A 27,130-nucleotide genomic window follows, 5' to 3' on the forward strand; every position below is an offset into this window, starting at 1 on the left:
TGACTTAAAGGCGGAGTCTCTTTAGCCAATCAAAGCACTTTATTGCACTTATATAGTGTGACGTGAGCCAATAGAAGACTCTTATAAAAGTGTCATTTCATCTTTTGAAGTCATGTGTACAAAACAAGTCACACACATTTGTACCGTACAAAATCAACACTATTTACATACAATACACACGCAAGCACACGCACACACACCTGATGGGACGTCCTTTGTCGCGCTTGAACACACACTGCCGCTAAACTGCTAGCATCGTTAAACTAGCTGATATGCATAAAGACTTTTTTTTCCCGCCTTCCTGTCGGTGGTGAACTAAAAAGACTTAATGACATATATTTATTGAAAATATTCTACATAATCTGCGTCACAGTCCGCGGCATACTGCTAACTACGCTAACAGCGCAAAGCTAGCCAACACCAACACTTCCACCATTTTGGGATGGACTGACAATATTCAAGTTTTTATTTGTAATAAATATTCATCTTTAATCTTCTGCATCCGTTCTAGACTTTGAATAAAACATCTGAGTTAGTGCACATAAGACAGCAAAGTGTTTTGTCGCAAAACACGCAAGCACACGACTAAAAATTCTCGTCTCGGTCAAAAGGATTTCAAGGTGGTGAGGAGAATTTAACTAATAAAAGTTAGTCTAAATGTGTTCCATTGCATCGTACAAAGGTTATCATCCAAAGAAATGCGGTCACATTCTGAGGAATAAAAACACATCTTTTGCTGTGATGCAGCCTGGACATTTTAAATGTCACATTTTAAAATATAAAATCCATCCGCCCGTTTATTCCTCTTGAGCTGCTGCCTATTCCAGCTGACTTTGGGCGAGAGGCAATCGCAGGGCACGTAGAGACAAAATATTTGGACAGTGTTCTGATTACAAGTCCAGTCCAGTACGTGGTGGTGACAAATCTGGAACTGGTAAAAAAACTAAAACAAACATCAAAATGTGTTCAATTTCACAGTAAAAAGGTTAAAATTTCATTTCAATGATTCATTCAATGAAATGTGGCCACGGGAAAATAAGGAATAAAAGTGCATCTTTTGCTGTGATGCAGTCGGACATTTGAAATGTCCCTTTTGGAAGAAAAAACAAATCATCAAACTGTTTTATGGGGGGGGGACAAAGCCTTTTTTTCTCCTGGCAAAGGAAGTGAGGACCATTTTTAGTTGTTGTCTCAGAGAAAATAAACAAAGTGAAGACTGTGAAAGAATTGACAGAATTCACTTTGTTAAAAGTGTCACACATGCAACTTTGGGTCTCCTAATGCTACAGTATTAGCTTAGCGCTAACAGCTTCTCCATGTACTAAAAGCAGGGGCTTTCAAACTTTTTGGGAACCAAGGCAAGGACCCCTGAACAGGGAAGGGATTTTCCCAATTAAACAAACTAACTACTAAATGCTGTAAAAGAAAACTACAAATATGCAGAAGATATATGCAGATCATTTTTTTTTCCCGCAGTCCCCCCAAGCCATAATGCTTGTGTTGGTCCAGGCGCCGAAGTTTGAGAACCCCTGACGTAAGCGACACATCTAAAAAAAAAAAGAAAAAAAAAAAGTAAACGGGCGGAAATGTCATCCACAAATTTTTCTGTCACATGGGCCGTCGTCACGACTTCCTCCGCTTTCTCTCCACACGAACGCCTCATGAGTAATGTTGCAAAGGGCCGCAAATGTTTCTGCAAATTGCAATTGTGGAAATATTCCAAAGTGGAAGCTTTTCATGGGAATGAAATGGAATGAGATCAATGCCAACATTTTGTTTTGTCACAGGCGGACTGCCATGCAAAATAAATAGCCCTCCTTGCCCACATGCGAAGGCATTACAGTCACACGCTCCACGGTTGCTCTGCTCAAATTCGCAACTATCGATGCTAACCATTAGCATGTCAATGGCGTTTCACATTGTTTGCTAGCCTTAGGCTAAGTGGACTTTTGCCCAAAGCGAAGCGACTATTTTGTTGTTGTTCTCTGTTTAGTTTTTGAGTAAACTTCAGCTGGGAGTGGCTTTAAACAGCTTGAAGCCTCTTTTTGATCAATTGTGAAGTGAGTTGAGTTCACTGTCACCATACAGCGCTCACATCTCGAGGCACCGCTAAAAAAGAAATTATTGTCTGTAAATAAAAAATAAAAAATCCTCAACTTGGTCAATTTTTGATTTCTTCCCATAGAAAGTTTCCAACTTGCGCAACCCTCAAATCCCCACTGAAGCGACACTAAATGTCCCTGTCACACACACACACACACGCACGCACACACACGGGTGGGGAGGGGCTGCATATAGGGGCTACTCGACACCTCCTGGTCTTTTTGCTTCCTCTCCATATAGATTGTTATGTCAATGTACAATATTTATATTTTTACAACAAGCTCCTCACTGGTTTTCCCTCCGATCCTACGAAGCTTCCCTGGCGGAGGCCACGCGCAACTAACAACAAAAAAAAAAAAAAAGGAAAAAGAGACAAGTGGAGAGCACAGGACACACACACACGCACGCACACGCACGCACGCACGCACACACACACACACACGCGCGCTACATGTTGTAGGCCACGTAGATGGGGTCCAGCTGGTCCTGCAGGAAGCCGTCGCGCAGGTGCATGCGCTGCTTCTCGCCGCGCGAGTTGATGGGGATGACGCCGATGTCGGTCACCACCACCACGCCCACGATCAGGTAGTGCTCCTCCAGGACCGCCTTGGTCACCATGGGAACCAGGTCCAGCGCCTCCTGCTCCGAGCCCTCCAGCTCCACCACCACCACCAGCAGGTTGGTCCACGGGAACACGGCGCTGGGGAGCAAGTGCGCGTTTGTTAGGTAAGCGGAGCTGCAATGTTGCACAACACATGCAGGAGACAGTGAACAACATCTTGTACTATATGGAAGTTGGACGATTTTTTGGGGGGGTCGACAAGGAACTAGGCTGAAGGGAGTAGAGGAGTTTCATTTAGACAAAAGTAGCCCTTTACCGCCAATTTGTTGACAAGAAACTGTGGGGAAGTGAGCTGAGGAGGATCACTTAAACAAAAGTAGCGCTATGCCGCCATACTGCTGCCAAGGAACTAAGTTGAAGTGAGTAGAGGAGCTTCATTTAGATAAAAGTAGCACTCTACCGCCAATTTGTGGCATCTAGTCGCCAAGAAACTGTGTTTAAGCGAGCTGAGAAGGGTCATTTATATAAAATTAATGCTATGCCGCCATATTGCTGCCAAGGAACTATGTTGAAGTGAGTTAAGGAGATTTATTTAGATAAAAGTAGCGCTTTGTCACCATTTTGTGTCCGTCCAAGGAACTATGCTGAAGTGAGCGGAGCTTCATTTAGACAAAAGTAGCAATTTGCTGCCATTTTGTGGCGTCCTAGAAGTGCCGAAAACTATATTGAAGTCAGTTGAGGAGCTTCATTTAGACAAAAGTTGCACTTTGCCGCCAATTTTTGTTGCCAAGAACCTGTGGTGAAGTGAGTTGAGGAGGATCACAAAAGTAGCGCTATGCCGCCATATTGCTGCCAAGGAACTAAGTTGAGGTGAGTAGCGGAGCTTCATTTAAACAAAAGTAGCACTTTGCTGCCATTTTGTGGCGTCCCAGAAGTGCCAAGAAACTATATTGAAGTCAGTTGAGGAGCTTCATTTAGACAAAAGCAGCACTTAGCCGCCATTTTGTGGCATCTTGGTGACAAAGAACTGTGTTGAATAAGTCGAAGAGCTTCAGTTATACAAAAATAGTGCTTCACTGTAGACCATTTTTTGTGGGCGTGGTACTACGTGTGTATCTTCCCTATTATCACCAAGTCGTAATTTCCATCGGCACATGTCCATTGTGCTCAACGTACCACTCCATGATGCTCTTGTGCGCGCGTATGACGGACGTCTCGATGTCGATGGGGTGGTATCGCATTCCTCGCAGCTCCATGGCCTCCTCCAAGGCGCCCACCACGAACAGAGCGTCGTGTCTCTCTGCCACAAACACACACGGCACGTTGGCGCGCGGCACCAAAGCGTCAGCGCTCACGGCGAGGCGAGCGCGCCGGCCCACCTCCGTTGGCGTCGGTGAGCTCGGTGCGGCGGAGGAAGCCCAGGTAGCCCGTGCGGGCCCAAACGGTCTGCGTGTCGCCGAAGCTCAGCCTGGAGTTGAAGTGGTCCGACTGCAGGACCTCCTCGCCGTAGCCGCTGTAGTAGCCGCTGCCGTTGTGAGCGCTGTGCACCCAAATCTGACGCGGGACGACAAGAAGAGAACGTCAGCAACGCCGGCAGAGGGCGACGGCCCGTTGAGAGCGGTCTGATGAGCGCACCTCGCCCAGGTGCGAGTCGCCCAGAGGGCCTTTGGTCTCGGGGTTGGCGATGATGATGCGAACTCCAGGCAGGATCTGAAAAACAGAGGTGGCGTTGCCACGGTTACGCTGCTTTCATTTCTGGTCCAATAAAGACAGTTCAGCTTCTTTCTTTTTTTTTTTTAACAATACAATAGCAGAAGTTATTTTCCAAAATGAAGTTGTATGTGCGCCCACGAGTCTAAACACGCTAATCTGCAGTTGTGGAATATGAACAAAGCAGCAGGGCGGCCATTTTGACTGAAAATGTAACGGCCAATCATGGCTCAGTTCACCAACGTCACATGACCAAACTCAGAAAAGAGGCGAGCCGTGATTGGTCGTTTTTTTAAAGATACTAATTGACAAAATATTTACTTTTTAATGCTGAAAATGCCTAAATGAGTTAAGTAACCCTTTTTGAACTATTTGTTTTTAAAATTGTGATTTTTTAAAATACTTTTATGTGCATATTACATTTGAACTTAATCATAAATATTTACATACATTACCTATATTTAAACAGTGCAAAATGTCAAAGTGGTCTACAATACCATTAAATATACTTTTTAGGAATACATTTCTGTCCAAGTATTTTTTGAAAAATTGAATAATTCAGTGGGCACTTTCATATTCTTCACCTTGGTTTCAAAATAAAACGATAAATAAATTTGAAAAAAAAATTATAAATTGAAAGTTTTTCAATTTTTAAAAACACATTTTTATCAACTTATTTTCCTTTCGTTAAAAAATATATATTTTAATTTATTTAACAATTCAAAATAGATTTTTTAAAAAGTTTGGCTAAATCTCAATATTTTATATAATACATTTAAAAAATTGTAAATTAAAATTCATGAAATGAGGGCTGTTGTAGAAAAAAGGAGGCTTTGTTTATATTCTAAAAACAATTATAAATTTTAAAAAAGTTCAAGTTTTTATGTAATTAAAAAAAAAAGTATTTGAATGAAAAATGCCAAATTAAGATAAACATTTTCATTTTGTTTGATGTTTGTATGCTGAAAAATGAGCAATTTTTTCTAGGAATCCTTCCTGCTTGTTGTGAAGCCACTTTCCGCGTTTGAGTTAGCGACACGTCTCCAGCACGCACGTGCAGACGAGCGTGCTGGAGACGAGATTGTTGAGCGCAAACCGACTTGAGTCACTCGACTGTGGGAGGACGTGCGGACGCTGTCCACGCCACAAATAGTCTTGACATTTCACTTCAAAATGGATGCCATTGATTTAAAAAAAATAAAAATAAAAAAATAAAAACCGCTCCTTCAAAATGTTCTCGTTTGACTCTTGGATTTTTTTTCCCAATTCATCCAATCGAGTGAGTGTTAATGTGATTAATGGCTATATAAATAAACTTGACTTGACTGGCAAAAATGGTTTGTGTGTGCGTGCTCACCTTCCCGGACTCCATCAGAGGCAGACTGTGAGGAGAACCTCTTTCCACCAGACGCACCCTGAAACATACACGCACACACATTGATGCCAACGCGCCTCTTCGGACCCCCAAAGGAGACACAAACGACATGTGACCTGTCATGGCGGAGCGCCCTCATGTCCACGTAGACTGTGGTGGGATCGGGTCCCGACGTGCCCTGCAGACAAACATTTATGTCGCGGTCAACTTTCAACATATCATTTACGAGCAATTATAAACCTCACTTCATCAGAACACAAGACGCCACTAGATGGCGCCATAGCACTATGTTTTTGCCATTGACCTGCAAGCAGATGGCCAGGTTGACCCTGCAGCCGAAGGCCGTGCTGACCGAACGCGGGTGCAGGCCCAGATCTTTGAAGAGTTTGGAGAAAGAGAGCGTGAGGGACATCCGGGGCCTCTCCTCGGCCACCACCACGCACGCTCGCACCCGGGACAGGTCCAGACCGCGGGCCTGAAAAAACGCCAGCGCGTCAGCGTCACGTGAAAGCGGACGCGAGGCGAGACGAGACGAGACGAGACGAGACGAGACGAGACGAGACGAGACGAGACGAGACGAGACGAGACGAGACGAGGACCCACCTTGAGGGTTTCGGTCTGCAGGCCGAGACCTTTGGTGCAGAGCTCCATCACGCTGTATGAGCAGAAGGTGTCTCGCACCCTCAGCTGGCTGACGGCCAGCAGCCACAGCGCCGGGTTGGATTCCAGCTCGATCGGCGGGATCAGGATGGACTGGTGGCCAGAGTAGACACTGCGCACGCACACACATTCAAATGGAATGGAACATGAATCATTTCTATACGCGGACAGGCGATGAGATGAGCTTGTCTCACGCTCATATTTTATAATAATTAACGCGTCGTCCTCATTAGCGCAAGCCATTTGCAGGCTGAGTCATGTCTGCCGGCAGGCCAAGTTTAGATTTCCTTCGCAGGCAGTTTGAAAGAAAAGCACACCGGCGAAATTCAACATGGAGGTCACGACTCTCGAGTACAAACTTTGGTCCTCAAGGGACACTTTTGATTTTCAAAAACCACACACGGCTCACGTCATTTATACGAGTTGATCAGTTGAAACAAGCAAAGAAGTTCTAAATGATTCTCATGTTTTCATTTGATTCATTGTAATAAATGAGCCAATTATTCAATATAATCATTTTTGTTTAAATGTATATCTGTAAACATATTTATTTTACTGTATTTTTATTTATGACAAATATCAATAGCATTTTTTTGAATAAAATAAATAATACATAACTAATTGTATTATTGTAAATGCAAAAAAACCTAACCAATTACTTAACTTTTTTTAAATGTATGATGTGCAAACATATTTAGTTGACTATTTATTTTTTCATTAATTACAAACATCAATAGCATTTTCTAATTATTTTTCATTTTATTATGTTATTAATTGTTTTACTGTATTTGCACCAAAAACTAACAATACTTACCTTACTTTTTTAAAATTTAGTTTTTTTAGTTCATTTTATTTTTATTTTACTAATATGTTAATTGTATTATTTGCAAAAAACAAACAAACAAAAAACTAAACTATTACTTAACGTGAAAAAATATGTATTTATTATTTTAATTATGGTTGTAGATGATAGTTTGTTTGCTGTTTTGTGCTCATGGCGCTAAGGAACTATGTTATATTAATTATATATTATTTATTTGAACAAAACGCTTGCTTTTCCGCCATCTTATGACAATTTCAAGAGCCTTATTTGGACAAAAACATTGTCAATTGCATGTCAGAGCACCAGGTGGCGCCAAATCCCTCAACTGCAAGACCCTTTGCGCAAATGAGAAGCCAGACAAAACGGACAAAATAAGGAAGCCAACCTGCAGAGACACCAGAGGACGAAGCCGAGGCCGCAGTACGGGTCGAGGCAGATGGCCACCTCCCTCGACGGGTACAACTCGCACTGCAGCTTCACCGAGCGGCAGAACGCTCCCACGGCATTATGGGACATCTGCGAGGGGGGGGGGGGGACGGAGGTTATTAATGAAGTCCGCATGAAGATGAGGGGTGCGCGGTTTTGGGAGCCGATGGTGTTCCTGAGCTGACCTGAACGCCCGCCAGCATGCCGGTGGTGGACACGCTGAAGTCCAAATAGGCCAAACCGTCGGGGTTGGTGGGTTTGTACAACGCCGGGGGCTTCTTCTTTGGCAGGTCGTCTGAAGCACAAACACAAAGTTGACAAAGTATGAAAGTACAGATCATCTGATTTCAATTGCAACAGGCCAAAGTATAACGTCACCAGAAAAGTCATGCTCAAGTACAGATATCGGAAAAATCGACTTAAGTCGGGGGTCAGCAACCTTTCCGGTCAAAAGAGACATTTTTAGGTCTGGAGCCACAAAACATTTGAACATTGTGATGAAGAAAAACTCATTGGAGCTGCTCCAATGAGATGCAGATATTCAATTCCTTCCGTTTTGTTGTTGTTGTTGTTATTTATGTATTTTTCATACATTTTTAAATTCTTTGCCTTTCTGTCAAATTTCTGACATTTTTGGCAATTTTATGGACATATTATGGTAATTCCCTGCTTTTCTTTTTTTTTTGGCCATGTTGTGGTTATTTTTGAGGGAAAAAAATATTTTTGCTATCAAATTATGACATTATTGCCAATTTTGTGGACATTTTATGGTAATTTTCGGGATTTCTTCTTTTTGTTTTTGGACATGTTATAGTTGCTTTTTAAATGTTTTCTGCCTTTAAAAAAAATCTCAGACATTTTTGGGGTAATTTTATGGACCTTTTATGGTAATTTTTCTGCTTTTCAGACATTTTTAGGTAACTTTTAATACTTTTTCATCTACCTTTCGTCTCAATATCTGGACTGACTTTTTTTTTTTTTAATCTTCAATTATTTACTTTTTAAAAATCGAAATCATTGATTCATTTAAATGATATTTTATCTACATATAAAAGTATTTAAAAAATAATAATAGTTTACTATTTTTTGTTTGTTTGCGATTCACGAGGAGCCACAGGAGAGGGACTAAAGAGCCACAAATGGCTCCGGAGCTGCAGGTTACAGACCCCTGACTTCAGTACAGCAACAAAGTTTTGTCTTTGGCTACATTGTGCGTGTGCGTGTGCGTGTGCGTGTGCGTGTGCGTGTGTGTGTGTGTGTGTGTTTGCTACAAGTTACCTGTGTCGAGGACGGGCGGCCAGTTCCTGATGTCCACGGTGGCCGTGGCCTCTTTGGAGCGGAGCAGCTTGCAGATGACGGCCGTGGTCATCACGCAGGCCGAGTGGCTGACCTGCACCACGAGACGAGACGAGACGGGTCAGAACCGCTCCACGCCGCAAAAGAATCTTTTGCTTTCTCATCACGCATGTAAACAATCGGCGCCAGCGTACTTCCGGGGGGGGCAGAGAGCGAGTGACTACTGTTGACTTAAACTCAAAATGCCGTAAAAATGAGTTGCAGATTGTAAAGTCGCGCCACCCGGAAGTACATGCGACTCCAGTCGAACCTCCACGATCATCTTGACGGTGGGCAGCGTGGTGGAGATGTTCTGCGGGTGGGGCGGTCGCACCGTGATGGGGACGCAGCCGGCGTACAGCGAGCCGTAGAAGGCGGCGATCAGGTCGATACCTGCAAGACGGCCATGAGGGTTCAGAGTCAAAAGGGACAAAAGCAGGTCAGTGGTCCGAATCCTACCTGGCGGGTAGACCAGAGCCACGTGGTCTCCTTCCTGCAGGCCGCCCCGCTCCATCAGCAGGGCCGCCACTCGCTCCGCACGCTTGTGGAGCTGCAGGCAGGTGAGGGAGCTGGACACTGCCCCCTGGAGGAGGCAGAGGGAAGCACAGCACCGTCAAGTCAACTCACTCCAGACATTCGCAATCGGAAGTCGGTCCCGGAGCGCCGTCCTTACCCGAGAGCTGAGCAGAGTGTAGAGAACGTGGTCAGGCGTGGTTTGAGCTCGCCACTGCAAAACCTCCGACAGGAACAGGAACTACGTACGAGGAAGTGAGTCGTCAGTGGAATGGATGTTCAGGGAAAAAAAGAAAAAGACGTTTTTGACTGGCATGATTAGTCTCACCTGGTCGTTGTCATCCGTCTGTCCCAGGTCTCTCCCGCTGGCCTGAGCGATCCGCTTGCCCGACACCAGATTGCCCACCATCACGGAGGCGGGGCCGATCTCTGCAAGAGAAACGGCACCCAACGCCAAGGTTGATAAAGTTAACGAGGCTAGCATAAAAGTAAAATTGAAGAAACATTTGCATGTACAAATCAAAATGTCAATCATAGTGAAAATGTCCTTTGCTTTCATTTTTGTCAATTCATCTCATACATGAACTTTGGGCTTCCTTTTCAATGCATTATTTCTGTCTTGCAGAAGAAAATTGTAGTTAACGCTATACTTAGTGAGCTTTTTATTTATTTTTTAGTATGTACTAAAAAAAATGTCTATAGGCTATTTTCAAAAACAAAAAAACTAAATCTAATACTAAAAACTAATAATAAATTGAATCAAATAAAATGAAGCATTATTTTTTAACTAAGAAAAACTGATCAAATGAAGCATAAAAAAATGTAAACTAATAAAAAATGAAAAATAAAAAAAACAATCAAAATGAAGCATAAAAAATGTATACTAATAAAGACAAAAAAAAAATCACATTGAAACGAACTGAATTTAAAGGGATACATTTTCAGCAGTAAAAAGTTAATTCAATAACTTCAATATTTTTCATTTACAATAAATATCTTTAAAAAATATTTTTTCCACTTGCTGTCGACTGAAGATGACATCACCTGTGCTGAGGACCAATCATGGCTGAGTTTGATGACCAAACCCAGAAAACAGGTGAGCCATGATTGGTCGTTACCTACTTCCTCAGCACAGGTGATGTCATCTTTAGTCGACAGCAAGTGGCAAAATTTCTTTTTAAGTTGCACATGAAAAATAATGAACTTATCGCATTAATTAAAGACAAAATATGATCTTTTTACTGCTGAAAATGGCTCAATGAGTCAAGTATCCCTTTCAAAAACAAAATCCAAAATAAAATCAAAACTACCTATAATAATAATAATAATAATGATTATAATAAAAATCCCAAACTATTTGAACCCTGCTCAACAGGCAAACGCACGACATCATGGTTGTTCCCACCTGGCTGCTTCTGTCGAGGTTTGGGCAGGTTGGTGACGCAGGTGTGGGGGCACATGAGGACGTTGCAGGGGTGCAGCCCCCCCTCCAGGTACAGCTGCTTGATCTCAGACAGGTGGATGCCGCCCAGCGGAGTCTTGGGCAGCGTGTTGGCCGGAACCAGAGACAAGCAGAACACGCCCACGCCGTGGATGCTGTCGATGGCCTGGCGAGGGTTCGAGGGGGGGGGTGAATTGACCTAAAATAATGGATGAGAATTGCGAGGCCTTCTACCTGCAGGACGCGACTCATCCACTGGAAGCTGTCCTCCTCGGTGGAGTCGGGCCGCTGCTCGGCCACCACCACGATCCTCTCGTCCCTCAGGACGGTGACGGAGAACACGGCTATCCTGCAACGGCGGCGCCACAAACACGTCAACATTTTGCCCGCCGGGTCAGCAAGCGATGAATTCGTCTCCACTTCCTCAACGGGACTTCGGCCGCTCACCTTCCCCGGTAGACGAACTTCATGGGCTCCACCGCCAGCGCGGTGGCCACGATGTCGTCGGCGTTGTGCCGGCGCCCGCTCACCATGATGAGGCCGTCCATTTTACCCGTGATGAAGGCCAGGCCGCCGGGCCCGATGAAGCCCAGCAGGCCGGTCCGCACGAAGGCGTACTCGCTCACCAGACCGCCGCCGCCGCTCACCGGGTACACCTGCAGGCAACCGGCAGACGGTCACGACGCCGGTCTTCCGAATTGCTTTTCTTTCATTTGAAGGTGCGTCACAATTTTGGGTAAAAAAAAAAACGCGATGAGAAGCGACGTGCCGACCTCGAAGGTGTTCTTGGTCATGCCGGTGAGGCCGTAGTAGGACGTGCCGGTGGCGATGGCGCACACGCACAGTTCGCCGATTTCGTCCGTCTGACAGAGTTGAGGGACGCCTTCCGGCTTCACCACGCACGCCAGGCCTGCGCCAGCAACAAAAGCCACAATTCATGTTCAATGGGCAGACGTCGACAGCTGCACATTTGTACAGTAGATTGGATCTTTTAAAAAAAGTAAAAAAAAAAAAAAAGGATGTTTGATAGCACTATTTTTTACTCAACTCTTCAGTATTCACCAAGTGCAGAGACCACGAGTACTTTTGATAAATAACCCCCCCCCCAAAAAAAAACAATGACAGATCATTTTAAAGAAATACCTATATATCCCAAATATAATTGTATTTAAAATTGCATGAAATGAATGTCAAATTTCTATTCTTGCAATTTCTGTATATCATTACATGCCCAGCCGTAAAAAAAATAAAAATAAAATAAATGTATGTGAGCTGTTTAAGGCACTTAATTTTAATAATGAAAACATTTGGTCACTTTTCTATTTTAATAGTTTATAATTACAGTTAACCTTCAATAAAAAAATTGTTTTTTACTAATATTTATTTTCTTTTTTTAACAATAATTGGCCAATTATTTAATTTAAAAAAAATACAAATTAAAAAATGAAACATTTTTAAATGCTCATGTAAAATGGTTTTATTTACTAATACCTGGTAACAGTACTCAACTCACCCATCCCACAGTTTTGCCTAACAAGCTGAAAACATCCTAAAGACGTGAACACAAACAAAGTAAGGCACCTCCTGGCGCCACCGTGCCAACGTCCTGCACGGTGAGGACGGACAGACGCTCTTCCGTGTCCACTCGGACCACCCCGTAGCTCAAACCCTGCATGGACAGCACGCCGCGGCCTGGCGGCTGACTGCTGTCCTCCACCGGCCTGGAAACAGCGACACTAAGTAAGAACGTCACACATGATCAAAATTGGATCTTGCTCATAAACAAAACAAACAAAACAAAAAACTGTTGTTCGAGTGTACTCGTATCCACGCGCACGCACCTCCTGATGGCGACCGTCAGTGCCTCGGGCGAGCTGGCGCAGGGACAGATGACCTCGGCTCGCAGGCCTTTGGTCTGAAAGACGTTGAGGAAGGCGTCGCACGACGAGATGGACCCTGACGGCAACAAGAGGGTCGTGCTCGGGTTCAACAGGTGCAAAACATCACGGCTCAATTCATTCACGACATTTCACGAAGAAGATCAAATGCTCCATAAACATGAGGGGTGGGAATCTTTGGCTGTCTCACGATTCGATTTGATTGACAAGGATTTCTGCTTCAATTTATAGACGTGCAAAGAATCGTCACGATCGACTCCAGTCCGACTCGCTAATGCTAATTAGCACGCTACTCGCGGCACTTTTATCACTCAAAAGAACGGCTATTCATACAAAATGCTTCAGGAATGTTTACAGAGAAGCATCTTAACTTTACTCACCAACATATGCTCTTCCTATGCTGCAAAAAAAACAACTTTTATTGGCATAACTTGATCGTGACTTTTTCCTTCTACTCTCTAAAGTGGCTACAACTTAACAGTGTATCAGAACGCGCGGAACCACACTGCCTATGTGGCCAAATTGTGTACAGCGCTCCCAGTAGACACACACACAAGGGCAAGAAGACAGTATAAAAATAATTGAGATAAAATCGATTTTGGGACATTTAAAATGAATTCCGAATCGACTTTTTGGCACACCCCTAATAAACATACACAGGTGAGCTTAGCTTCCGTCTTGGATTCAGACTGAGATTTTTGTTCCCGTCAAGTCACATGAGCAAGATTCCGTTTTGAACGACGTCTTACAAGGGTTGGACCCGTCGGCCACGAGCAGCATTCGCAGGGAGCTCAGGTTGATGTCCTTCTGGTCCTTGTGGGCCACCAGAGCCCAGTGCATGTCCCTGGACTTCACACACGACACCTTGGCTGCGGCGACACACACACACACACACACACACACACACATTTCGTCAAGAAGAAGATGTCGCTGTGAGTGACGTTCCCAAGCTCACCTTTGTACTGGCAGACTTTCTGGATCCACGATAGCGGGTTGACCTTCATCAGCGAGTACGGCACGCTGATCACGTGCATCATGTTCATCACGCTCTGCACGCACCAACGCGCATGCCGCACATTAGCACCGTGTTTTGTTTTGTTTTTAGTCACAACAAAAAGAAAACATGTTGCGAAAAGCGACATGTCAAGCGCATTTGAGACTTTGAATTTTAACTTACCGTCAGGATGCCGTGCCACAAACCCACATCCTTCTTAAAATCCAGAACGTTGACGATGGTCTCGGCTGCGGGAGGAGAGACGAGTTCAGAAGGTTGCCACTAGGTGGCGCTCTCTGCGCATGTACACTGCTCACAAAAACTTTGGGATATTTTGCTTTCTGTGAACCCAAAATCTGCACGATAAGCACGGACTTACATACGAACTGACCGTCAATGCCGCTGACTCGCCATCGGGGTAAGTGAAGCCACCGGAAGTGCCTTGGCGGCCATCTTACGTTGCCACTTTCTCTGTGCTCATAACTTGAATACATTGATTTCGCTACAGTTTTTCGTCTGCATCATGTTCGTCAGAACCGTTCATTCTTTTTGCACAACAATAATAGAAGACTCACTGTTTAATGTCAATATTGTTGTGTGCTTGTAAACAAATAACAGAAAATATTGTAATAGAACACTCTAAAAACAGTTGGGTCAAAAGTAACCCAATTATGGATCAAAAATGGATCGATCCCTTTTATGACCCAAGTAAAGGATCCGACCAATATTTTATGAGTTGTTTTACGCTGAAAGACTAATTTCTTGACTCAAAGTAAAAGGATCGGTCCATTTTTGACCCATAGTTTTTAGAGTGAAAAAAATACATCTAAAAGAAGCAAAAGCATATAAATGGTCATCACTACGTGCCCTTACTTCTTAGAGAGATTTTTTTTAGCATAAATCGTGCCAATCTAACAGTTTTCAATGAAAACCGTATTGAAGTTGTCGGTAAGAGTGGCAACGTAAGATGGCCGCCCTCTGGCTTCACCCGCCATGGACGGTCCATTCATATGTAAATCCGTGACTAGAACCTTCATTTGTTCATCCTTAAATGTCCAAATTATTATTATTTTTTTGGGTGCGTTTGTGCACGAGCGCAGGTGCGAATGCGTCTCTCACCCTCGGTGTAGCAGCAGGACTGCGTGAGGGCCTGGCAGTGTGCGAGCAGAGCGATCCTGGTCACCGTCACGCCCAGCACGCTGCCGTCTTTGCACGTTTTGTACTGCAAAAGTCACCACAACGTTCAAATAAATGTTCATTGTTCATTTAATCGGACTCTCGCACGCTTTTGAATGGAGCAAAACCCACTTTTTAGCCACCACAACGCCGACGTTCGTTTCTCGCGACTCACCTCGATGTAAGCCGTGTCGTTATTTGCGTCCTTGATATGAGGGAACCAGTCTCTGGGCGGCTTGGACAGGTGCTTGGACTCGGTGACGAACCACAGCAGTTTGGGCCAACCTGCGCACGCGCGCACGCAAGAAAGTCAGGCAGCCGTTTTTGCACGGGAGCAACAGGACTGAAGTGCGGACTCTCAGCTGACCTTTGAACTGCGGGATCTCCCCCGTGGCGCTCTTGGGGAGCCCCTTATGGCAGGCGTCACTGGTCAGCGCCACGGTGACGCCGCAGCTTCCCAAAAGGAATCCAATCTGCTGACTTCCCGCATCCTGCAGAAGAATGTCAATTGTGACGCCGGTTTCGTTTGGTGCAAGTTGTGACGTATAAAAGATGCGCCGTGGCAAACACCGGCTTAGCGTGGTTATAATGGCGAAGGCGCACCTTGCGACTGAGGGGCACCTCGATGGGAACCGGGACCACCTCTGCCAGCAGGCAGCCGTAGAAGGCCACCACGAAGGCCACGGGGTCGTTGTTGGGGAACACCAGCGCCACCTGCGGGTGAGAAAATAAATGGCAAAAGTGACATCACGATTCCGCGAAATGCGCAGAAAGTGAGCGCTGATTCGTTTTAAAATTTCAAACTCACAGCTGCATTGATTTTATTTTTTTTAGAAATGAAAACGAATCCAAAATGCAATTTGTAGCATCACCATGTCACGGCGCTCACCCTGTCTCCGGGTCGCACCATGGGCTCCTGCTTGCTGCCCAGCTTGTGGAGGATGTTGTAGGCCAGCTTGATGCTGCGCGACCACAATTTACCTGCACGCACGCACTTGGTGAGGCTTTGAAGATTGGCGCGGGGTCAGGGGTCACGCAAAACCTACCGTAGGTGAGGACGTAGAGGGGCTTGCCCGCCGTGTCCAGGCTGGTGAGGCAGGGGGCTTTCGGGGAGATGGTGCCCCAGCGTTGGAGGGCGGCCTCCAGCGAAGGCGGCCAATTGGTGACCACCCCCAGGGCGTCGCCTCGCACCGGCATCATCTCCGCACCTTCGGGACGAGGCTGATTGGGGTCCGGCTGTTGGACTGCACAGCGGGACACAGATCGTCACGATTTCTTTTCCTCAACTTGCGCCAAGATGCCACAAGAGGGCGACTCTTGAATCGCTTGAAAGGTGCCGTACAAATCCAAACGTGAAATTTGTGACTTCAAACCTTCCAGAAGTTCGTCAAAGTCATCGACGAAGAACTCTCGTAGCGGCGGCCGGCGAGGTTGCTTGAGCGTGTTGACAAGCTGCTGGATCTTGGCCGACACGCGACTGCTGACGGGAACGCCTGCCAAGCAGAACAAACTAAATGTGATGCGAGTCGCCACGTCACCATGCTGGCCCTGAGAGAGGATATTGTTGCGGTGCCCTTCAGCAAGGCACCAAACAAGCATGTCATCAAGTGTCATCGTTTTTTTTGGGGTTTAAAAAATACAAGTCAATATCAGATTTACGAGTGCACTTCAGACCCCCGCCACTAGATGGCGGCAGCACAATTGACAACATCTGGCCACTATGAATTCGCGATACGTTGTGAATGGACAATATGGGTTGGTTGTGTTCTATTAATAAACCCCACAGAAGAAGAAGAAAGGACAAAACATTAGGTACAGCAAACATACTGCTCGAGTGAAAACAGTGGGGTTTTTTTTTTTAAGCTAACAAGTGTGATGCCCTCATGTGGGCAAGGAGAGCGATCTGACAAATCTAAATAAATATCAAATCAATATTTTGTCACCTTCTTACACTTGTCGGGTTAAAAAAATTATCGAATTGATTTTCCTTTTCAAAGCCGAATATCAATTCATAAAACATTAAATCGATCCTTTTAAGATGTCTTTTAAAATATATATATATTAATGGCCGCCATATTTTTTTTTCGTATCTTGTTTTCTTGAAATTTACAGTTCACAGGAATTTAAAAGTATTTTCTTACATTTACGAATGACATTCTAAGACAATTCCAAATTTTTTAAATCTATACTTTAAAATTAAATGCGTACAAATATATGACTATAATACAAATATAAAACATAAAGAATAAAATCTTTGACTGAATGGAAAATCAATCCAAGTGAATTGTGATGGAACGGGACCCTTGCGAATCGTACCGTCTCCGGTCTCCATGCGCTCTGCGTTGCCGTACTTCTGCGTGTTGCGGGCGATGGTGCCCATGTTGGACATGGGATGGCGCTCCGTGTGGGAGTGGGGCGAGTCTGACGAGTAGCCCATCACATCTGGCGGGCCCGAGTGGTTTTCTGGAGAGACGTTGGAGTATTTATTGGCAGTTTGCGGCAGCGTGAGGTTTGACGCCAAGGTCGCGTTGCCGAGCCGTACCGTCAGACTCCAGCGGCGGCGGCCACAACATGTCGGAGCCGAACTCGCAGGAGCGCCGCAAAGATCCTCCGTTCTCAGCGACGCTCAGCGCTCCTTTCCTCTTGAGAGACAGGTGGCCGATGCCTGACACGCAAACACGTGACTCACATGTGTGTGCGCGCGCGTGCGCTTTTAATGATCACATTTCACTTCATGAGTCTGGAAGTGATTTGAATGACTACAAATAGTCATCGTTGCTGCTCCCAAGACACAATTTGAATCTCCTTTAGCCCATGTATGGTGTTTCACATTATATGTTAGCATTAAGCTAACTGACTTTTGTTATCCTGAATGATGTTTTGTTTGAACATTTTTGGTGTTAAAATAAACTCATTTGAATTCTCGTCTGTTTTCTGGGTCAGTTTTACAGTAAAGCGAGAGTGACAATTAAATAGAAGACTTTAAAAGTGGAACGCATCCCCAGAGATAAACAGGCGGCGGCTGTACAATGCTACCTTGACTTATTTGCTTTCTGTTGTGAACCAAAATCCGGATCCTAAATGAGCTTTAGATTCGGCGAGTCGAGTGAAGTGAAAAGAAAAAAAAAAGGACTTTGACTACTTCAAATGATGACACGCACAAGGAGCATGAAGCGGATGCTAACATTAAACTAGCAGCGTGCTAAATGGCCAACCAAAATGGTGTGAGTGACTTTCAGGTTAATTATAATAGAGCTGTCAAAATTAATCGATTAATCAAGTAATCGATTTTCAAATTAATCGCCAACTATTTTGATAAACAAATAATTGTTTGGAGCCATTTTTTAATTTAAATTAGATTTGAGCACATCAACAGTAATTGTTCACCGATTTCCAGAGGTGGCAAATCCAGGTCCAGAAAGTAAAAACCCTGCCACAATTTGGCTTTAGCCCCTAATGCTAGCTGGCTAGCTAGCTAGCTCCCTAGCAGGTAAACAAGCACCAATGGAGCTAGCTAGCTAGCACTTGTGGCTAAAGCCAAACTGTGGCAGGGTTTTGATACTTTCTGGACCTGGATTTGCCACCTCTGCTGATTTCTGTAGTCCTTCATGGAAGAAGCCTGATGATCTTCTGTGTTTTATCAAAATAAGAAATTTGCAAACATCTATTTTTACTACATAGTACAACATCAATCGCCCTTTTTTTAAATTACCATATGAATACGAAGTATTGAATAAACACCAATCACTAGTTAATGAATAGTAATCAGGGAAAAAAATCATTTTGTAATACACTTTAATGATTTTTTTTTTTATGAATCTGATTAGTCGATGAATCGATTCCAAAGAAAACGTTTTGATAGTGACAGCACTAGTCACAAAAAATATGTTTTTACCAGCAATTTTAAATTGAGTCAAAGTTCCAATGTTATGAACTTTTTGTGACATTTTGTGCGTTGGTCTTACCGTGGTGCGAGGACGCCAGGTGGCCCTGCTGCAGGTGCGCCGGCCCCCCGTGCGTGTGCGCCAGGTGGGCCAGGTGCGAGATGTGCACGTGCGCCAGCGAGTCGGCCAGCCGCCCGGCGTTGCCGCTGCCGCCGCTTTGCGTGGACGAGGACGAGGAGGAGGTGGAGCCCAGGTGGGCGGGGCCCAGCTGGGACGGCCGGCCCATCCAGTGCTCCATGCCCGACATGTCGTCGCAGGGGCCCGCCTCCTCCTCCGAGCCCGACGAGGAGTCTGAGCACAAGGGCGACAGGCCTAGTGAGGGTTAGCCGCGTGTCGCCGCGCGCGCGCACGCGCCGCCGCCGCCCTGCGCGGCGTGCGCTCACCTGGCGGCGTGTACGCGTCCATGGAGGTCTGCACCACCAGGGAGCGCCGTTTGGACGGCATGGGCACCGCCACCTTCCTTTCCACGTGGCGCGCCAGAACGGCCTGGACCGCCTCCGTGTGGACGTCTGGGACAGAAAGATCACTTGTGAGGACGTTTTCTTCGACTTCTTTCTTTGTAGTTGAAGTCATTTACTGCCACTCGGTGGCATTAGTGTTTCATGTTGTACCTTGGTGACAGGAACAGTATATTTTTCTTTTCAAATTCAGAGCAATATCTGTTTGGAAGATGAAGCACCAGGCCATTTTGTTCATTGTAAATTACAACTTGACACAAGTCCTCACAAATACATAATTTTTTCATTTTCTTTTATTATCGCTAATTTGTGTTTTTGTGCCTCCTTTGCACAATGTTGTATGCAAAATAAAGCATGAACAACAATTTTGAATTTCAATTTTCAATGCTTCTCAACATATTGAAATGCTTCTCAATGCCATTTAAGGCCTTCATTTGTTTTTGCAAAATCCATTTCGTGACTTATAGTGATTTCCGCATTAACCTTGATACTGAAACATTTGGACCGACGTGAGCATAAACTTACAGAATCATCATCATCATCATCATCATCATCATCATATTAGGTCAAATTAAGTTCATCTGCATTTTTGGTTCATCCTGAAATTTCACCTGAAAGCTGAACATCCCTAACTTTTAAGTGTTCTGAATATACATGCATTGTATGTCAACGTTGCCGCCATATTGGATGTGGAAAAGTGGCGTTGCATTGCTATTATTAAAAGTTCAATTGATATGAATTCCTGAATATCAACAATGCTCTTTATTGAGAATGGCCACATTTTTAGGATGCTTTTAATGACAAACGGATTTAGAAGTAGCTTCAGTAAATATTTCTATGGGCGGGCGAGCTTCTTCACCTGAGCGGTAGCGTTCGTCTCTGGTGCCCGATGTTCGCCGGCGGTGGAAGCGGGCGGCAGAGGGCGGGCCCAAAGGGACCCGGTGAGACATCGGACCTTCCATTCCTGCAGAGAGCAGCATGCAAACACACACACACACACACACACACAAATTAACACGCACGCACACACAAACCACCACATGTAGAAACATACACAGTCATTTGCGCACACACAAACAAGAGGTTTGATAAAAAGCAGAGTCCCCCCAAAAAAGGAAAACATGAAGATGATTTATCAGAAAAATTTCATTTTTCTGGATTGATCGAATGAAAAAAAATGACCAATAAAACATCTGGGAAAAAAATGACCAATAAAACATCTGGAAAAAAAAAGTGATCAATCAAAGAAAAGGTGATTGGCTGTTTGCATCCAGAGCGGAACCTGCCGTGCACGTGGGCGCGCACGTGCGGGAGAGCAGGCCCAAGCTGAGCTCCAGGGCGCGTTAGCCTACGTGCGCTAACGGCGGCTAAACGGCTAATAAAGCGCCGTCCTAATTTGTCGGGATTGCGAATCGATCCATTTTTTTTTCCCCCCTGAACTTTGGCTGTGTGAGGTGGTCCCGAACCAGGTGACTAAATTACCTCCAGCATGTGGAACAAACGCTCTGATCAGCTTGGACCTCTTCTTCTCATAACCCTTCTGAGTGATGTCGCCTGCAAACACACACACAGAGCGTCTCGGCCAATCGGGTCAAAGGTGACAAATTAAAATGAGATGATGGAAGAATGGACGTGGGAGGAGAAGTTAAATCAAACAAAACGCTGCTTTTCAAACTTTCTGCACCTGCCGTCACCTCTAAGGTCCAAACTGGAGGAGACAGGAAGTTGCCGTGGCAACGTTTTCCCGTCACTCGCCGAGTGCAACCAGCAGCACTAATACAGATAATTCCTCCGCTTGTACTCCATTAAACGCATCGCTTGACTAATTATTGATCGGTGGACTCCACAACAACACAAAACCTCAGGAGGTGCTGCTAATCACTACGTGAGAGCAAGAGGAGGAAGAAGAGGAGGAGGAGGAGGAGTGTGGGGGGGCATTTATAAGAAAGAGGAGTGGTAGAACAGGAAGTGGAGGAGGAGGAGAAGTAGAGAATGGGGGTGGAAGAGAAGAAAGAAGACAAGGGAAAGGAGGAAGAGCATGAGGAGGGTAGAAGAAGAAGAGAGTGAGGGACAAAGAAGAGGAGGTGAAGGAGGAAGAGCATAAGGATGACAAAGAGGAGAGGTACAACAGGAAGTGGAGGAGGAGGAAGAGGGGCAGTAGAGAAAGGAGGTGAAAGAGAAGGAAGAGGACAAGGAAAGAGCAAGAGGACAGTAGAGGTGAAGGAGGAGGAGGAGAAATGGAGAAAAAAGGAGGATGAGGAAAAGGAGGAAGACCTTAAGGAAGGTGGAAGAGGAAGTGGAGGAGGAGCATAAGGATGACAGAGAGGAGTGGTAGAACAGGAGGTGGAAAAAGAGGAGAAGTAAGGAGCTGGAAGAGGAGGACAAGGAAAAGGAGGACGAGCATGAGGAGGGTAGAGGTGAAGGAGGAGGAGGGGAAGAGGTTAGGTAGGAGAAAGAAGAGGGGAGATTGGGAAGAAGGAAAAGGAGGAGTTGGAGGGAGGACGTGGTGGAAAAAGAGGAAGAAGTGGAAAAAGAAAAGGAGGACGAGCATGAGGATGGGAAAGAGGAGGGCGAGAACAGGAAGTTGAGGAAGAGGAGAAATAGAGAAAGAAGAGGAGGATGAGGAAAAGAAGAGAAGTAGAGGAGGAGGCGAAGAAGAGAAAGAGGACGAGATTAAAGCGTAAAAGGAGAAGGAACGTGAGGAGGAGGAGGAGGAGGCTCAGGGCAGGCATAATGAAGAAGAGGAAGAAGAGGAGGACTGCAGAGAACCAATCAGAAGCTGCCAAACATCCTGCATGAGTGCACACAAGATTGGGCATCAAAAACCGGCCAATGACGACGCGGCAACATCCACGCACACGTCTCACGTGCGTGCGCGCGTGTGTGTTCCTCTGATCAGCGTCAATAACAACCTTTTTTTTTTGCACACGCGCGCGCGCACGCACGCACGCTGGCGAACACAGCGAGCGGGTCCACAGGGAGCAGCCATCTTCCACCGACAGCGCAGTGGAACAGGGAGGGAGTTGCCTAGCAACGCTTCTCCTGGAAAAGGCCGCAGCTCGGGCGGCCATCTTGGATGTGGAGCGTCAGATGTGAGAAGTGGGCTAATCAGACCTGTTGCTGTGTGTGTGGTGTGCGCGCGTGTGTGCGTGTGCGCGCGCGCGTGTGTGTGTGTGTGTGCGTGTGTGTGTGTGTGTGCGTGTGTGTGTGTGCGTGTGTTCTCAGGCCTGTCGCTCCCTCATTGCGGTCTGGCAGGTAGCTGAGAGGCAATCAATGGTACAAGAGTTTTCCTTCTGGATGAGATGAACCACGCAAGCAATTTGGCTATTGTTTGTCCTTGTTAGGGTCAGGGGTCATCTGACAGGCGGTGTAGAGCCCTGACTGGTCGCCAGTCAACATCAGAGCGCATCTCGACAAACCAACTGAATCAAACTGGGACTCTGCCAGGACGCCGAGCAAAACAACATCATGTCGTTTTTCTTCAAGGAAAACAAAGAGAAGCCAATCGGACGGAATCGGAATCTTCCTCATCTTCATCCTCCATCTTGTTTCTCTTTGTTTCCTGCTAACGTCTGCATACACATCCTGCTTTATTTGATCTCCTTTTTCTCATCACATCACACACACACACACACACGCGCACACACACACGCAGGCTCCATGGAAACAAGATACACACACACACACACACACACAAAGATGCGTCATGCACTGGGACCTTGGGCTGTCACGCTCACATGTAGGGACCCGTGTGGTCTGCAGCGCGTCCGATAGCCGATTAGCCGGCGCGCACACAAAGCCACGCACACGCACGCCGAGCTAGACCAGCGTCAGCAGAAAACAAAGTCGGCCTCGCTGGTGATTCAGTGGGTCAAGACGTCAAGAAGTGTAAAAATAGCAACATGCGACTTGAGGGGATGGAAATCAAATGTGGCCCGTGTGCACCGTGCGTGTAGCATGTAGCATGTAGCATGTAGCATGTAGCATGATGCTGCATTTGAGATGTCGTCTCAACTTAAGATGATATCTTTTTCACAAGGGATCATTTGAAAAAGAAAAAAAGAAAATGCGTCTCCAGCATGGTTGGCGCGTCTGCCTCGCACTTTGGAGGTTCTGAGTTTGAATCTCAGTCTTCTTCTCCAAAAGCGTCCATGTGAGGTTCATCAAAGACTTTAAAATGTCCACAGGTGCCAATGAACACAAACGGAAAACGGATGACAACATCTCCAGCGCAGACAACCAGCAGGTGGCGCTCACTTGTCTCCACAGCACCAAATGACTTCATTTCAGTTCCACTCAGTGGACATTTGGAGACAAAAGCTAAGAATCGTTTTATATTGGACGGCAACTTGGAAAAGAAAACTCTCGTTCATCAACCGACGTCGAGCGTTTCAGCGATTGTTCACCAACACCCTGACAAAGATGGTGACGTGAGCCGCGGAAAAAGCCCTGCAGCCTTTCTAAAAAAAAAACACACGCACACACACACAAGCAGCTGCATCAAGTCGCTTGTGAAGTGCCGTCACTTGAGTTCCACAAACAGGCTTCAGGTGAGCAAATCAAACACACCGCGGCCGCAAGTCATTTTTTGTGTTCAACAGAGACGACGAGATCGTCAACGTTTCAGCTAACTGACTAACTTTGGAATACTTTCTTGCCACCGGGATGCCCCAAGATTCGATTATGAAGAAAAACTTAAATCATGATTGATTTGGTAATAATTGCAATCACGATGAGGACAAGAATTTGTTTTTTGGGTGCAAAACAAGAAAATGTTCAAACATTATTAAGACAAATACATTTCTTTGAAACTATTATGCAAGTTCCTTTTGGACCAAACAAGATTGATTAAATTAGTTAGTCGTTTAAAAAAAAAAAAAAAAGTGTAACTATATCTCAAAATTAATATTAATAATCTTTTATTTTTGTTTATGATTATGCCGATTTTGTAATTGTGGAGTTGTAATTTAAATGAATTGCCCAGCCCTGCAGTAACGCACTACTTTTGACCACATGAAACTCCTCAAGTCACTACGACGGCGTTCCGGAGCAACAAGAAGCCACAAGATAGCATCTAAGCGCTATTTTTGTCTAAATGAAGCATTCTCCTGTTCCCGACTTTATGGCACAGATGTTGAGACTCCAGAACGCGACGACTGCGGCAAATTTTAAGGGAACGGAAGGAGCCTCTTGATTGGCTATTATTGAAGCCAGCTAGGCCACTCCCACAGCAGTGCAGCCCTCCCATTGGCTGACCATCCGATCTGCGAAATGAGCAACATCGGGTCTAACCTGCCTCTGCGTAGAATTGACAAGCCTTAAATCTACAAAAGCCGCACAGACCGGGAAGGAACATTACCACCAAACTGCTCACCGAGCAACAGGTGAGCACATGCGACGGATTAAAAAAACACCTGTCTTCAAATAAAAGTCTAACAAGTGTCAATGATTTTGTGAGAAGCAAACTCGCAATCAACGAACTTGGCCGCAAAGACGTGATCGGGACATGCCTGGCTGGAACTGAACTTAACTTGGATGGAAACGTGTGATTTTTACTGCAACACACACACACACACACACACACACTTGAGACGTGCACGCTGGAAGTGTGTGGAAGATCATCCCCGTGTGTTTCTAGGCCGTGCAAGCCCGTATGAATAAAAGATGTCGCTTGCATTATATAAGGCACAAATGTTCCAATGTGAGACGCTTGCGATGTGTTCCAACAGCTGTGACTGAGTTCCACATGCATGCAGGCCCACTGTGTGTGTATGTGGCGGGAAAAGGGGGAGTGGATCGGGGTGGTGGGGTGGGCGAGTGAAAAATTATTCCCGAGCATCCTCCTCCTCAGTGCAGGCCTCGCCAGCCACAAATGTCGGACGTCAGAAGGCCCAAAAAAGCGGCGCCGAGCTGCTGCATCGCAATGCCGTCGACAGGCGCGCGCTCCCGCGCGGACGCACGCGCGCGCGCACAGGTAGCCTCGCAAGGCGGTGTCAACATCTCAAGGTCAAAGCGGGAGGGGGCGTTGCGGGTGGGGGGGATACGTAGTGTTCACTCCCGCAGACCAGACAAAGAGCCAAAGCGGGCCGAGGGTCGCTCTCGGCCGCCGCCGGCTCAGGCTCGCCGTCGGGCGGCTGCGCAGAGCTGGCCGGGCCCGTGGCTGGCTGACAAACATCTGGATGGGAGGAGCGGTGGAGGAGGGGCAGGAGGAAGAGGAGCAGGGAGGAGGAGGAGGAGGAGGAGGGGTGCTAACAATTAAATTCCGTTAGTGTCGGTGCGGATGGCGATGAGATAAGAGAGCACCGGGGCTTTGGATGAGGGTGGGGTTGATGGGCGGGTGGTCTTACCCTCTGACAGCTCCAGCTCCAGCTCCGCCAGGCGGGCTCGGATCTCCAACGGTATCGGCGACGCCTCTCGGTCCGCCATTCCGCCTCGTATCGCGGCGAAAACACCTTCAGCCCTCTCCTCCTCCTTCCTCCTCTTCGTCGCTTCTTCCTCGGCGAAAGGCGCGCGCGGCGACCGCGAGGAGAACAAAGAAAGGGGGCTCCAAAGTCTCGCCTCTTAACGGGGGTCCGCCATGGCGTCCGCCGACCTGGAATGGCTCAAGTGCCTCGCGGCGGAGTGGCTGGGCTGGGGTGGTCGTGCTCCTGGCGGTGGGGATGGGGAGGATGAGGATGAGGACGAGGAGGCTCGCGGAGCTTTTGCTGCCGCTTTGCTTTGCTTGCCAATCGGGTCACGTGACGGCGACGACGCGGAACAGGAGGAGGGGCTGCGGCGCCCCAAGTCATCGGCAGGGGGCGCTGCAGGCAACCGCACCGAAACAACAGTGACGTGGATTTCGGCTGCTCGCCGAACATCCGGGCATTTCTCATATTTACGCAACGAAAATGCTCCGAACGCGGAGAAAACATACGGCGTATTGTATAAGCGTTTGCTTGTGACTTGCATGCAAGCCATGCAAATTGTAATAGCAATTAAATGACATCCAATTACATTTTGAAATCAAATAAAACTTACAAATCTAATTACAACGATCTCTTTAATGAGCGGAGAGCTTCCTTTCACCGAGTTGATCGCCATTTTGACTTGTGGCGGAAGCTCGTAAATGCCACCACAATAAATTATTTGCTAGTTTACCACAGATATGACATTCAATATAAAGGTTTGATTCCTAACAAGTGTATTTTACATAATCTGCAACATTATGATTGATTGACAATTGTAATTCAATGCCTTGCCGATTAATTAAATGCTCGATGAAACCTCAATGGATGCTCGCTTCCTATGAACGACACTTACTTGGTTGCTTCATCGAGTTTTTAGCGGGGCAGGAAGTTGTTTGCTTGATGCCGTCATTGTGTTGGGCGCTTGCTTGTTTTGCACAATTTGCTTCTATGGGGAGAAATGGAAGCAAGCAGCTGGCTTGGATTTCCAACGAACGAAAGTCAGTTTTCGCGGCTGGTCAAGCAGCATGTTGGGCGTAATGAGGGCTGGCACACTGCCCGAGACAGCTGCCCGTCAAATGAGCCAACTTCACCTTGACAAGAAATAGTCCAAACATTATTATTCTTGATCTTCAGGGTATTTTGTTAAAATGACACAGAAACACATGGGATCTATTTTCATACTGTGTAAAAAAAAGAAGAAGCATGTAACAAGGCCTTAACGTGTACAATTCCTGATGTTTTTCCTTGACAGATGGTTGTTGTTTA

General features: G+C 46.0%; 1 protein-coding gene across 3 annotated transcripts; it reads right to left on the reverse strand.

Annotated features, from left to right (window-relative positions):
- Positions 1-20: 20 nt before the first annotated feature.
- Positions 21-26,140, reverse strand: LOC147156178 (disco-interacting protein 2 homolog C-like). 3 transcript variants are annotated; one of them, XM_086065783.1, is made up of 38 exons: positions 25,766-26,140; positions 20,901-20,972; positions 20,278-20,382; positions 19,344-19,469; positions 18,982-19,251; positions 17,559-17,681; positions 17,333-17,479; positions 16,390-16,509; positions 16,063-16,260; positions 15,906-15,997; positions 15,620-15,730; positions 15,384-15,507; positions 15,192-15,301; positions 14,960-15,062; positions 14,024-14,088; positions 13,802-13,895; positions 13,596-13,715; positions 12,790-12,904; positions 12,530-12,669; positions 11,722-11,858; positions 11,396-11,604; positions 11,183-11,297; positions 10,913-11,114; positions 9,836-9,936; positions 9,668-9,748; positions 9,454-9,577; positions 9,266-9,387; positions 8,938-9,049; positions 7,845-7,954; positions 7,619-7,749; positions 6,354-6,522; positions 6,055-6,225; positions 5,867-5,928; positions 5,733-5,790; positions 4,301-4,375; positions 4,045-4,219; positions 3,842-3,965; positions 21-2,803 (listed from the first exon to the last, which is right to left on the reverse strand). In XM_086065783.1, the coding sequence occupies exons 1-38, from the start codon at positions 25,842-25,844 to the stop codon at positions 2,551-2,553; spliced, it is 4,845 nt and encodes a 1,614-aa protein (XP_085921909.1). In that variant the 5' UTR covers positions 25,845-26,140; the 3' UTR covers positions 21-2,550. The 3 variants fall into 3 exon arrangements, with proteins under 3 accessions (XP_085921909.1, XP_085921908.1, XP_085921907.1); XM_086065782.1 differs by having other exon boundaries at positions 18,982-19,272; XM_086065781.1 differs by having other exon boundaries at positions 12,530-12,684; positions 18,982-19,272.
- Positions 26,141-27,130: the final 990 nt, after the last annotated feature.

The sequence above is a fragment of the Leptonotus elevatus genome, chromosome 21 (assembly GCF_054856555.1).
Source record: "Leptonotus elevatus isolate MCC_2025b chromosome 21, RoL_Lele_1.0, whole genome shotgun sequence".
Lineage (NCBI taxonomy): Eukaryota > Metazoa > Chordata > Actinopteri > Syngnathiformes > Syngnathidae > Leptonotus > Leptonotus elevatus.

Excerpts from the sequence above, each read along its gene's own strand:
- LOC147156178 (XM_086065781.1), bottom strand. The coding sequence starts at position 25,844 with ATGGCGGACCGAGAGGCGTCGCCGATACCGTTGGAGATCCGAGCCCGC. Across the intron at positions 11,298-11,395 it reads AAGTTCGTCTACCGGGGAAG|GATAGCCGTGTTCTCCGTCA; the intron begins GTGAGCGGCCGA and ends CCGCCGTTGCAG. Across the intron at positions 4,376-5,732 it reads CTCTGATGGAGTCCGGGAAG|ATCCTGCCTGGAGTTCGCAT; the intron begins GTGAGCACGCAC and ends TCTGTTTTTCAG.